At 30.0% G+C, this 12,581-nt stretch overlaps 2 protein-coding genes across 2 annotated transcripts; one reads left to right on the forward strand and one right to left on the reverse strand.

Moving 5' to 3' along the window:
* The first annotated feature begins 6,914 nt into the window (after positions 1-6,914).
* On the forward strand, positions 6,915-8,187 carry LOC106301047. Its single transcript, XM_013737352.1, has 3 exons — positions 6,915-7,127; positions 7,518-7,723; positions 7,802-8,187. Exons 1-3 carry the CDS (start codon positions 7,038-7,040, stop codon positions 8,031-8,033), a joined length of 528 nt encoding a protein of 175 aa, XP_013592806.1. The 5' UTR covers positions 6,915-7,037; the 3' UTR covers positions 8,034-8,187.
* On the reverse strand, positions 8,122-10,871 carry LOC106301046 (lanC-like protein GCR2). The gene is made up of 6 exons (XM_013737351.1): positions 10,663-10,871; positions 10,333-10,511; positions 10,149-10,260; positions 9,402-9,518; positions 9,020-9,334; positions 8,122-8,541 (listed from the first exon to the last, which is right to left on the reverse strand). The coding sequence occupies exons 1-6, from the start codon at positions 10,828-10,830 to the stop codon at positions 8,203-8,205; spliced, it is 1,230 nt and encodes a 409-aa protein (XP_013592805.1). The 5' UTR covers positions 10,831-10,871; the 3' UTR covers positions 8,122-8,202.
* Between the last annotated feature and the right edge of the window lie 1,710 nt (positions 10,872-12,581).

Below are 12,581 nucleotides of genomic sequence, written 5' to 3' on the forward strand. Positions count from 1 at the left end.
TATATATATATATACTAATGATTTAGAGCAACAAGATTGGCTGATCAATTTAGTTGTCCAGTTGAAATCTTTCAAAAGTATGTGAAAGACTAAAGTCAAAGTAAATATGGATTTAGAATAGTAGTTATATTTTACTAACCAAAATACCGAAAAAAACCGAACCGAATCGAAACCAACCCGATATCTGGATTGAACACCTCTAATCCAAATAAAGCCAAACTATTGTTTTATTCTCCAAAATATAATAAAAATAATAACTTAATTCCGCGCAAGGCGCGGGTCTTATCCTAGTATAGTTAAAACGATCATATATTGAGGTGCAATCAAAATATCATGTAAGACTAGAGCCGGGTACATCAATCGTAATGGGTCACTAGGGTACGATGTGGATTATGCTTCTTTCTTCTTTTTTTTGTTGCATTTTGAAAATTAATTAAAGTAAAATCATTGTGGTTCATTGATCTATTAACTAAGCTGATGTTTGGTTAATTATCTATGTTAGTTAATATTTAGTATTATATATTTTTCAATTTATTTGAAAGATATCTAGAAGCTGAATGACAGTTTTTCTTACTGATCATACATGTCCTTGAGCGGAGAATTCAAAGACAGACAGTTTGTCATATAGTGTTCGCGAACAATTGTCTTTCGTCATTCACATGAATGCAAAATTACCATGATGATTTAGGGAGTTTCAATTGAGTTTGTATATTGATGATAAAAAATAATAATATTATAGAAAGTCATATTTATAGTGTATTACTTAGGTCAAGTTATCATGCAGTAGTAATAAAATGGAGTATCTTTAATAAAAGTACATTGGTGGAAATATACTATAGGTTTAATTTAATTTTTTTTGATAATATCATTCTAATTTTAGTGTTTAGAAATATTGAAATTATATCGTTTGAAAGTGTCATAAAAATTATGTTACAAATATATAATGTTCCAAACACTCTTTTTTGCTTGACCATGTACGTACAACTTAAATGACAACTTTCTATGAATAGATAAAATAGGATTCTTTATTAGTAGAATATATATTATCAACAAAAATATAGTAATTTGTAAAAATAATTATCATAAGATTTTGATTTTTATAAACTAGCTTAAATAATTTAAAGTTAATGATAATGTTCCTATTAAATGTTATATTAGAACTTGACCCGCACTCTCGTGCGGGTGTTGATTTAATTTAAGTGTTTAGTGATTAATATTTGTAATATTTACCATATATTAAAAGGTTTATATGACTTTTAAACTAAAAAATGAATAATTAAATTCTTGTTTTTCAATTTATTGTTATAAACCATAGTTTTATTATATATTTATCTTATTAATTTTTTTTTGATTATTAGATAATGAATATATATGTGAAACAACACATATTAATATTAAATTTTATTAAAAATTAAATATTCACATTTGAATTAAATAATTATTAATATATTAACTTGATTTTAAAATTTTAAAAATATTAATGTAAAAATATTTAAATATTTTTTATGTGTATGATAAAATAGACTATACATTCAAAACAAAAACATCTAATATGATTTTAATATGTTTTTGAAGTTTGATTATTAAAGCATAATGATATATATATATATATATATATATATTTTAGTTTAAATATATAAATTGGAAGTAGGGTTTACTGTTCTGCATAAATATACAAATGTACGTAGATATTTACACCAAATTGATCTTCACATTCATGGTTAGTGTTATAGTTGAACATATATTTTATAAATATTCTAAATGTACGTAGATAATTACACCAAATTTGTGGGATAACATAATCCGTAAGAAATAGTTAGTAAATTTCATCATGTGTACAATTTAGATTTAGTATAATTTAGAGTTTTTGGTATATTATTAAAGTGAAATAGTCCATTGCAATCAGATTTAATTACGTAAAAGAAAAAAACCGGGTTGATCAATTTTTTTTTGTTTACTTTCACATGGTTATTATGGGTATGGCTAAAAATAAACTAATTATTTGTTTTACTTGTCATAAAACTAATAATTGTTATGATGGGTAAAAAAAGAATAAAAAGCTGTGGATATATTATTATTGTAAGTAATTAATGATGAAATTATGAAGAATGGAAAAATAAAGAAAAATGTGTAATAAAATTGTTCAAAAGAAAGTTAGTTCTATTTCATATTTCATTTTTAATAAAATTGATATTTTTTATATTTCTAAATTTTCGTGTAGATAAGAAAAGGTGATACTGATACCAAATACAAAATCACTGGATTACTTAAACCAGAAAAAAACGTATGAATCAAATATATAAACACGAAAACAGAACCGGTTGTCTATATGCACTAAGGTACTTACAACCAAATTCCTAAATATATAAATATGTGCATATGGACTAAGAGATCGTGTATTATTGAAATATACAATATTAAAATATAAATGATGTAATATACTAAAAGAATATAACAGTATGTGCATATGGTCAAAGAGATCGTGTTTCCTACATCAAAATATAAAGAAATTTAATAAGGATTGATTTTACAATCACGTTCAATAATCATATGCCCCATAACAATTTTTATCGTTATATTGTTAATAGGCTTAGGAGATCCATTAATAAATGAAGGCTTCGCAGAGAATTTTTATAGTTAAGTTGAGTGGCATAATTTGGTAAATATTAAGAAGAAGTTAGGGTTAATTTTAACTTGTACTTCAGTTTTAATAGATTAGATAAATCCTCCCGGAGAGTAAATTAGGTCATGGAATACTTAGGTCAGCTCCAATTAGCTTTCAAAACACAAAATCTGGTGTAATCTAATTTTCAAATAAAAACTTCAAAAATAATACGATTTCACTAATTTGATGTTTTATGAATAATATTACACTAAAGTTGGTAATGTACTATTCATCACATCAAATACTAAAATTATTTTTGTTGTGCTTCCTTAAGTAGTGTATATTAACATTATTTATTAATTCAACCATGTACTTAAAAATACATGTATAAATTAGTTAAAAATAAATATATTAAATAGTTAAAAATGTAAACATCTAAATAAACATTGTTAAAAAAAAAATGGCAACCTAGCTTAGAGAGACATAGTGAATGATTGGTTGGATTTTAACTTGAACCTTTAGCTTTGTTAATTTTTAAATCATCAAACTTAACCATTTGATGTATGTTTACTTTTAAAAGTTAAATCATACATCAAAAAGTTTCTATTTTATAGCTTTTTTAAAGATAAAGCAAAAAAAATAATCTTACAACCTTTTTTATTTGTATTAGGCAAAACTCTTATATCTCTATTTCCTAGGTTGTAAAAACTGTAAAATAAAAATGATCTATAGTACTAAATAAACTAAAAATTTTAGGTAAATTTATTATTTTTAGCTAGTAATTTCACTATAATTTAAACTTTATATATTATTATATTTAACTTTTGAAATTTTTTAAGCCCTTTCAAAAAATTGAAAATTTTTATAAATTATTACTTTTTAAATAACCTAAATGTTTTATTTATAATATAAAGTATTATTTTAAAATATCTTATAGTTGAATTAATCCTGTTTTATTTTAAAATATCTACCGTCAATAGCATACAAATAGAACTGAAATAACTACAATAAAAATCTCCGTAAATTAATTTACAACTACAGTTAATTCACTTATAACACAAATTTTACAGCTAAATTTTTGCAATTACAATCCAACCAATCATTGACATAATTTTTTTTCGTCTGCTACGTATTGATGTAAACGCATCCAATAGCATTTTTTTTAAAAGAACTATATCACTAAATAAAAGAATGAATAAGAATGAGTCGCCCTTAGATCATATCTATGTTTGTGAGTGTTCTAAAAAATAGTTTATGTATGCATAGGCGTTCACATAGACGGTAAATCCGATCTAAACGAAAAGACTTTTTAAATAAATTTTTTTAACTCGTCTAGATGTTCAAAAAAAAATCATTACCAGTAAACACACTCTTAAACAATATTTTTTTTAAATTCGCCTAACCACCATCTATAAATTTTTGGAACATTTATATTTACACACAAATAATATATTCAAAACAAAATAAACTATATAAATTACATAAAAAATATTAATTAATAAATGATGTTATTAGTACCAGTAATATATTTCAATAGCCAAAAATGTACCAGACTTAAGTTTTTAATGGTTCTGCTTATAAATCAGGTATTTTTTTCTATTTCTTCTCATAATTCATCATAGAAATAAAGATTGGTAGCCGAATTAAAAGAAAAAATGATTGATCCCTTTAGTGCATATATTCATTAACAGCAGTCTTACAACATTGTAAAACCTTTAATGTCATTTCTTATATGTATTTCTTCACCTACAGATTGAATGGTTTTAGCTCGAAAATTTATAGTTACATGACACTAGGGGTTATATTTTATTAGTGAAATTATTATTTATTTCTTTTGAAAAAAAACTAAAAGATAATAAATTAAAATAGAATTTCATTAATTTATTTATTTTGATATATATTTTTCATTTCCGTTATTTTAGTTAAAATAATTTAGCGACAAAGGTTACATATTTTCCACAAATACGCAGAGAATCAAGTCACGATGGAGACAAGAAAACATTTTCTTATTTTGATTGTATTTTTTCTAATCACCAAACGCATGGTCAGTTGAATAGGTGCAATGGTTTAATAAAAACAAAAATGTGCAACTTTCACAGAATTTCTTATCTACAAGACGGTCATAGAATGGATCAAGACTTGTCCTTTGAACTGAAAACAGAAAACTGGCGGCAAAACAAATGAATACAAGAAAGTTTTGGGCCAACTCATTAAACCCATGTCGTATACTGAATATTGTTCGGATATGTAACTAACTTTAGTATGGGCCGACCACAGCCCCAATGTTAACCAACCATTGCGTTTACTCTATAGTTTAATATTATTAGCATCCACTAATTAAATCGCTTATCTTTTATGTTAAAATAGAAATACCATTTTTATCTACCATAAAAAAGTCATACTAACCTTATTAGGTCCATTTAATTAATTATATTTATTTATTATTTATATTAATCTATTCAATATATAAAGATATTAATAATAAATCAATTTTAACTGTAAATTTAAATTTTATTTTTAATTATAACAAACTGTTGAGAAAAAATCTAACAAACTCTTTCTAAAAATTTAAAATATTTTATTTAAATTAATACCGTTGATTAATTTCATAATTAATAATATATACTATTATACATTAATTTAAATAAAATTTTATTATAAAACAAAATAAAATAAAAGTGTATGCTATTTTTCAAATTTTATAATTATATTCTATATCTTCTTTATTAAAAGAAATACCATAAAAATTCATAATAGGTATATTTCATCAATACATCTATTTGATTATTAAAGTTAATCTATTTAATATATGACATTTCTAAAAAATCTTATAAATTATAAAGATATTAATAAATAAATTTTAACTGTAAATTTAAATTTTATTTTTACTTTTAACAAAATTTGTTGGAAAAAACCTAACAAAATCTTAATAAAATTTTAAAATATTTTTAAATTAATGCAGCGATTGATTTCATAATTAATAATATAGTATTATTATAATGTATTTGCTGATAAAATTCCACAATATACTAAAATAAATAACATAGAAATATAAATTATGCTAAGAAAATATCAGCTCTTTAGTATAACTAAATAAAATTTTAAAATGTATTGTATTCAGTCTGTCAAAATTAGAAAAAATGAAGGAGACTATCAATTTTTTTATTTCATACTATGAATTTATTTTACCAAATTCGAAAATATATTAATATATAATAACAATTAGTAATAAAATAAAATGCATAAAACAAATCATTGTACATTAATAATATCAAATAAGAAACATAACCAATAACATTATAGATTTATACAATATATAACACTAAAATGTAAATCATATCTTTTAAAGTTTTGCGATGGTATTTTTTATATATTTATAAAATGAAAATCTATCCACGCGGATGTGCGGGCGAAAAATCGAGTACTTTTTATTAGCTCCGACCATGTGATATCTAGCGATACACTGATACAACTTTGACTTTAGCCACTGGCCAGTACAGTCCGGCGTGATAGGTTATAAATAAACCGCAGCCTAACCGGATTCCAATTTAAACCATCCATATTTATGTACATGACCAGACCACGAGATCAACCGTTAGACCTAAAGCATTCAATTTCATTAAGACCGTGACTGTTATCGAACGCATTCAATTCTTCTAACCTTTAATCCTTTAATCTTTCACTAACTTCTTTATTTACGTTGATTTTCCCACAGTCATTCCAACAGGTAATAAATATAACAGCTTTAACTATTTCCCTCTCTTACTAAAAGATTTTCTTCAGTATGCACGCTTATTAAAAATTTAATAAATGTTTATAATTTAATTTATTTTTTATTTTATTATAAACTTTCTAATAAGTTTCCACCAATGAAATTTAATCAATTCAAATATTCTCAATTAATGTTCCTCAAAAGTATAAAAAAGTATCTTAACAATATAGAATATCTATTTTTGTGGAACTAGAAAAAAACCTAAAACATCTTAATTTCGGGAATGGAGGTAGTATTAAACAAGGCATGATCCCTTTAATTAACCCGTAGATTAAGCAAAAGAAACCCCGCCTGCACCACGTGCAGTGGTCCTAATTATTATTTTTATTAACACTAGTCACCGTAGAAGAGCACTAGAAAGTTTTTCTAAAATAATGTACAACTTATTTTTCTTTTTAATTTTTTTTTTTGACAACTATACTATTTTTCTTATGTGATAGTATATCTAATAATTTTCTCGTGTCATAAAAAAACGAATCAGCATTGTCTTATTTTAGAGTTATTCATTCTATAAATAAGTAAAAAATAATAATTTGGTGAGATAACAGTCATTTCATTTTCTTTATACGGTCACAACATTTTCGTCTAATATATTTTACTTTATATAAGAGAACGAAAAAGCTTCGAGAGAAAGAGAAAATCACAAGACAATCTGCTGCCATGGCTTCAAAGCTCGTGATAATCATTGTGTTCATTCTAGATCTCATCGCTGTCGGATTAGCAATTGCCGCCGAGCAGAGAAGAAGCGTCGTAAGCATCATTAAACTCTCTCTTAAAAACTTTCTTCTCCTGTAGTCAAATCTTGGTTATGAAATTGTTGGAATTATTTATTTTAATTAATTTATCGGAACAGTGTCTGAGACTTTAATTAGTAGTTTTGTCTGAAAAATCTCTGTCGGTGAGATCCCTTGTGTAGTGAACTCTTTTTCAGATCTGGTTCAAAAAATCTAGTTTATGTGTTTGATTCATAACGGTCTCTCATGGGTTATTGAAAGTTAAGATCTTTTGTGGGTATATGTACTTTACTGCATTGTTCTGTCTAGCGCTAGATCTCACTGTAATGTTTCTTGTTTTAACGGTTTGATGTAGAGAAATGGCTCAAGATTTAGTCTTTATTGGGTTATTGTATTTGGTTTGCAGGGTAAAGTTGTACCAGACAAGGAGAAGGTGTATGAATACTGTGAGTATGGCTCAGACATAGCTACAAGCTATGGAGCTGGCGCTTTTGTGCTTCTCTTGACTAGCCAAGTCATTATCATGGTGGCTAGCAGATGCTTCTGCTGCGGGAAGGCTCTTAACCCTGGTGGTTCAAGAGCTTGTGCCATCATGCTCTTCCTTATCTGCTGGTACTGTTACCTATCTCAATCATTACATTGTTTACATCATAGGTTTCATGAATCTGACATCATTTCTATCTTTGTCAGGGTGTTCTTCTTGATTGCTGAGATATGTTTGCTGGCTGCATCCATCAGAAACGCGTACCACACCAAGTACAGGAAGATGTGGAACATCGACAACCCTCCCAGCTGTGAAGTGATCCGTAAAGGAGTGTTTGCAGCTGGTGCTTCGTTCGCGCTCTTCACTGCCATCGTCTCTCAGTTCTACTACGTCTGCTACTCTCGTGCTCGTGATGATTACAAGAACCCTCCTTACTAAACGAGATTTTCACACCCCATTCACTGATTCAATAGGATTTTCAAGATTTGATGGTGTTTTCCTTTATTAAGCTTTTGGTTTTGTGTTTGATGTATAAATACTTATATAACATTAGACATCTATTCTACATTAAGTATCTAAGTTTGTTGTTACAGAGTGAACTTTATTTTTAGAGCTCATAACCTGGAAACAGAGCTTGAGTTGGCTCATTCATGTCTAAAAACATGTAGGCCATTCCTCCTATACCTTCAAAGAGAGAGAACCGTCTATCTCCACCTTGCATTTTACCTTCTGAGATAAGCTTCTCTGACTTATCTAGTAGGAAAGATGCGAAAGCCTTAGCTCTGTACAAGTACTCTGGCTTTCCTGTTAACCGGTACAGAGAAAGAAATACATAGGTGTTTCCACTGATGCCGTGACAGATTCCTACTCTTTTAAGCAATCCACGGTTCCACACCACTTCTCCTGCTTCCATTGCCGCCTCTACAAACTCATCTTTCCTAAAAACCTGATAAAACATCCAGAGTTTTGCAATGTAGGTAGAGGGTACATTAAACTATGATAATTTATTAATTTCTAGAAAAAAATCCGTTTTAGGTTTTATTTTTAAAATACTTTTTATTTAGAAAAAAAAAAAATATTTGATTCACGAATCACGATATTATATATTAGTTAAACTTTATAGATTTTAATTATTAGATTATTTTACAAATGTTGAATATGTATCATAAAATAAAAAAATAACTCTTATATGTAGTTTGACAAAATGAAAATAAAATAAGAGATGAAATTCATTTTGAAAAAAAAACAAAATGCTTTGTGTATATTTATATAAAATCCATGTATAGTAATTATTAAGTTATAATTTTAACGAGCCATATGTTTGTTTAAGAGTTTTTTAAATATTATTATCTTATTATTTTCTCAAAATGTACGAAGAAATTTGTTATTTGTAATTTCTACTGTATATCGATAAGTTTATCTACCTGAGCTGCCTTTACAAGTGTGAGAGCAACACCAGGAGCACCATGACACCAGTGAACTAGACGATCTGATTCACTTCCTTCGCTAGATAAGTAGTTTCCACTTGGGAAACGGTGTTGAATCATGTAACTTAGTGTACCTTTAACATCTTCCATTTCATCTGGTTCAAGTTCTACATGCATGAGGACATGCATGATCCCAGCTAAACCGTGAGCAGTTCCCCAATACTTCTTCCCATGCCACTCGAACATCAATGGACACTTTACTCTTCCACCCAGTTGCCTTCCTGCCCTGAAGATCTCCTCAACCACAGATCTCTAAAAGAAACAATGAGATGCTTCATCCACTAACTTAGAACAAAAAGAAAGTTTTAAGCTTTGTTACCATTCTTGCAGATGATACACTGTCTTTCTCGATATGCTTATTCAAGAACAAGCATGCCCACAAGTATCCTGCTCTACCATACAACAGCTCGTATGGCAAATCACTGGGAAGCCTAATCTGTTATGAAGATTCAAGTTGCATGGCTAGAGTCAATGTATCAAGTATGCAGAACATTCGATTTTCAGTTCAATTTTTGGTTTTCGTTTTTTCCGGGTATACGTCTTTTTGGGTATATAGACATAGGAACCGTTCATGTATTTATGAATAAATAAAATTCGATTCAGTTTAGTCGGTTATTTCCAGTTTCTATTTGGTTCTGGTAAAAATATTTAGAACCAACCGATACTAAAACTTTGGGTTTAATTCAGGTTCAATTTGATTCCAGTCTGGTTCGGGTTTCCGAATTTTGGATCAGGTAATTCAGATTTTCAGATAAAATATCGGTTAATTCAGATTGTTCGGATTAAAATATAGGATCAATTTTTTGGTGTTAGTCGCATAAGCCTGTTGTTGCTTTAGAAGCCTAATCTGTTATGACAATAAAATTCGATTCAGTTTTGGTTCGGCTATTTTTGGTTTCTATTTGGTTCTAGTAAAAATATTGAGAACCGGCTAATACCAAAAAGGTGGGGTTTAGTTCTCGGGTTTTCCAAATTCAAATGAAAATTTCGGTTATTTCAGGTTGTTCCGATTAGAATATGGATAAAGCCTATTTGCACATAGCACAACATAAAGTGGAAAATTTACCTCATGGAAACGGGCTAAGTAACGATCCTGTAACTGGCTATCACCAGTAAGCTTTGCAGCAACGGCACCAAGAGCACATACACCCGCACGGCCACATATGAAAGTCACACGGCTGATAAAAAAACCACACTCATCATGTATTTTAACTACATGAAATGGGCAATTAAATAGAAAAGGTCTTTACTCGGAATCTTTTGAAGCTGTGTAACACGCCTCAACAATCTCTAAGCATAGCTTAAGATCGTTTTTATTTCTTGTGACCTGACAGGATTTGAACAAGAGATAAGCTGTCCCGAGGACACCAGTGTAGAGGTTAAAGTCTCGAACACGTTTTCCAGATCGTTCCCATGTCTCAAATACTATCTGAAAAGGCCAAACAAAAGCAAACTTCACATTCTAGATTCGGACATGATCAAACCAGATAAACTCAAATCTTGCTGTCCTAAATTACTCAGTTTATAGGTATACTAATCAGCTCCCATAAAACCTAAAAACGCTGTAAGATATAGTTTACTGTATCTTTGAGGCTTAAAGCATATCTCTGGAGCTTCTTGGAGAATGATCTGTACGGGAGTGAGAGCAGTTTCGTCAGCGAATCTTTATGAGTGGAGACGGTTTCCTCTTCGCCGGCGTCTTCCGGTAGAAACTCAGGTATCTCATTTGGGAAGAATCTTTCTCCCATATCTCTCTCTCTCTCTTTGTCTAAAGTGGTTGCTGTCAATCTCGAAGAATTATAATTTCAAAAAGCAGATAAAACCATAGTTAGTGAGCCTTATATTTGGCCCAGAAAGGTCTTGCCTATATTTGTTGTCCGATAGGTTTAGCTAGGCCTGCGAAGATTAACCGAAGCAATTTTTGATTTCGGTTCAGGTTCGTAAATTGGTTTAATTATATCTAAATCTAAACTATACTAAAAGGAGAATATACTCCCCTTTAAAGCTATCCACGTCATCTAATTAAATCATCCAATAACAATCATTTTTTCTGCCACGTCTGCTATGTTTCGGCTCATCCCTTGGCCCAAATTAAACTTCACATCGAAAAGAGCCGTCTCTTCTCTTCATCTCTTTTTTTTTGCTCAAACATCTTTCCGTCTCTATCTCTTCCTCCATGTCTCTCTCTCTCGATGATGAATCAACAAGGCCATCCCGAGCCTGATTCCGAACCTCCTCCGACGATACCTTCGAGTCGGTGGGTGTTGAGATGAGGAATGGTGAAGAAACTAAATGTGTTTTTCCCTCGACGAGTCTCCTTTGCAGTTTGGTGGGTTGATTGAAAAGTTAAGGTCTTTTGATCCTGTTTCGTGTTCTAATTATCTGTAGTTAAGGTTCTTTACTGAGAAAATGTTTTGGGTGATGCAGATCTTTGATAGTTTTCAGAGAAGTATCAACTTTTATTGAATTGTCGCTCATCTTCTTTTTAATTATCAATAGGGTGACACAAAGGGATCAGCAAAAGGTGGGGATGCAAATTCAAAGAAAGATGGTCAATCAAGCCAAAATGGCCAGGTACAGACACCTGGTCTTTCATATACTCGAGTTCCTTCAAAAGCATCAGCTTTACCCTGATGAGCAGATCCTCAAGTTCAAGATCGAGCTTCTGAACAAGACCAACAAAAGTCTCCACCACACAGAAGACGCTCCCCAAGATATAATAATGTCTGTGAAAGTTTGCCTCTTTCGTCTTTGTTGGTTGGTTGGTTGATGATGAATGTTTCTGGTGATAGATATGGAGGAAGGGCTGCACCGCTCGTGACGTTCCTTTTGAACCCTAATGTTGTCCAGGAGCTAAGAGGTGATAAGCAATACAATCTCCAGATGCTGAAAGAACGTTACCAGGTTGTGATTTTGTGTTGTTTCGTTTGTGTTTAGTATCGAGGAACTCAGTTTTGATGTGTAATATTTTTTATCAGATTGGTCCAGACCAGATTGAATGTGGGAATTACTCAGCATAAACTTGTGCCTGAAGAAACTGTGACGGTTATTGACTCCCGCTGTGGTGAAAAAATTTCAGTTTACAAGGTTTGTATGCAAAGATCAATTTTTAACATGTCCCACATTTTTTTAGCTCATCTAGAACTTTGCCACTTTCGTCATTTTCAGGGTTCTGGTAACGATTCTATTACCCAGCAGTTTGATGCTTGTGCTAGCTGGTGGACACAGGGGCCAGATCCTGCTTTCCAGGTCATCTGTGCCTATTGTTTTGTATCTTAATGCTTATCTTTTCTTGTGGTGAATCTTCTGAAGTTTATTTTGAAATTTTCTTTAGGCGGTTGCAGGCTGAGCTAGCTAGAGAAATGGCTTACACTGCTGCTAGGTTCGGGCATGTTATGTTCCCTGAGAATGTATATGAACCTGCCTTGAAATGTGCTGAGCTCTTGATAGATGGAGTGGGAAAAGGTTTCTTCTCTCACATTGTTTCTATTATTTTTTT

The sequence above is a fragment of the Brassica oleracea genome, chromosome C6, assembly GCF_000695525.1.
Source record: "Brassica oleracea var. oleracea cultivar TO1000 chromosome C6, BOL, whole genome shotgun sequence".
Classification (NCBI taxonomy): Eukaryota; Viridiplantae; Streptophyta; class Magnoliopsida; order Brassicales; family Brassicaceae; genus Brassica; species Brassica oleracea.

Excerpts from the sequence above, each read along its gene's own strand:
- LOC106301047 (XM_013737352.1), top strand. The coding sequence starts at position 7,038 with ATGGCTTCAAAGCTCGTGATAATCATTGTGTTCATTCTAGATCTCATC. Across the intron at positions 7,128-7,517 it reads CCGAGCAGAGAAGAAGCGTC|GGTAAAGTTGTACCAGACAA; the intron begins GTAAGCATCATT and ends TTTGGTTTGCAG. Across the intron at positions 7,724-7,801 it reads ATGCTCTTCCTTATCTGCTG|GGTGTTCTTCTTGATTGCTG; the intron begins GTACTGTTACCT and ends TATCTTTGTCAG.
- LOC106301046 (XM_013737351.1), bottom strand. The coding sequence starts at position 10,830 with ATGGGAGAAAGATTCTTCCCAAATGAGATACCTGAGTTTCTACCGGAA. Across the intron at positions 10,261-10,332 it reads ACAGCTTCAAAAGATTCCGA|CCGTGTGACTTTCATATGTG; the intron begins GTAAAGACCTTT and ends TTTTTTTATCAG. Across the intron at positions 9,335-9,401 it reads GTGTATCATCTGCAAGAATG|AGATCTGTGGTTGAGGAGAT; the intron begins GTAACAAAGCTT and ends TGTTTCTTTTAG.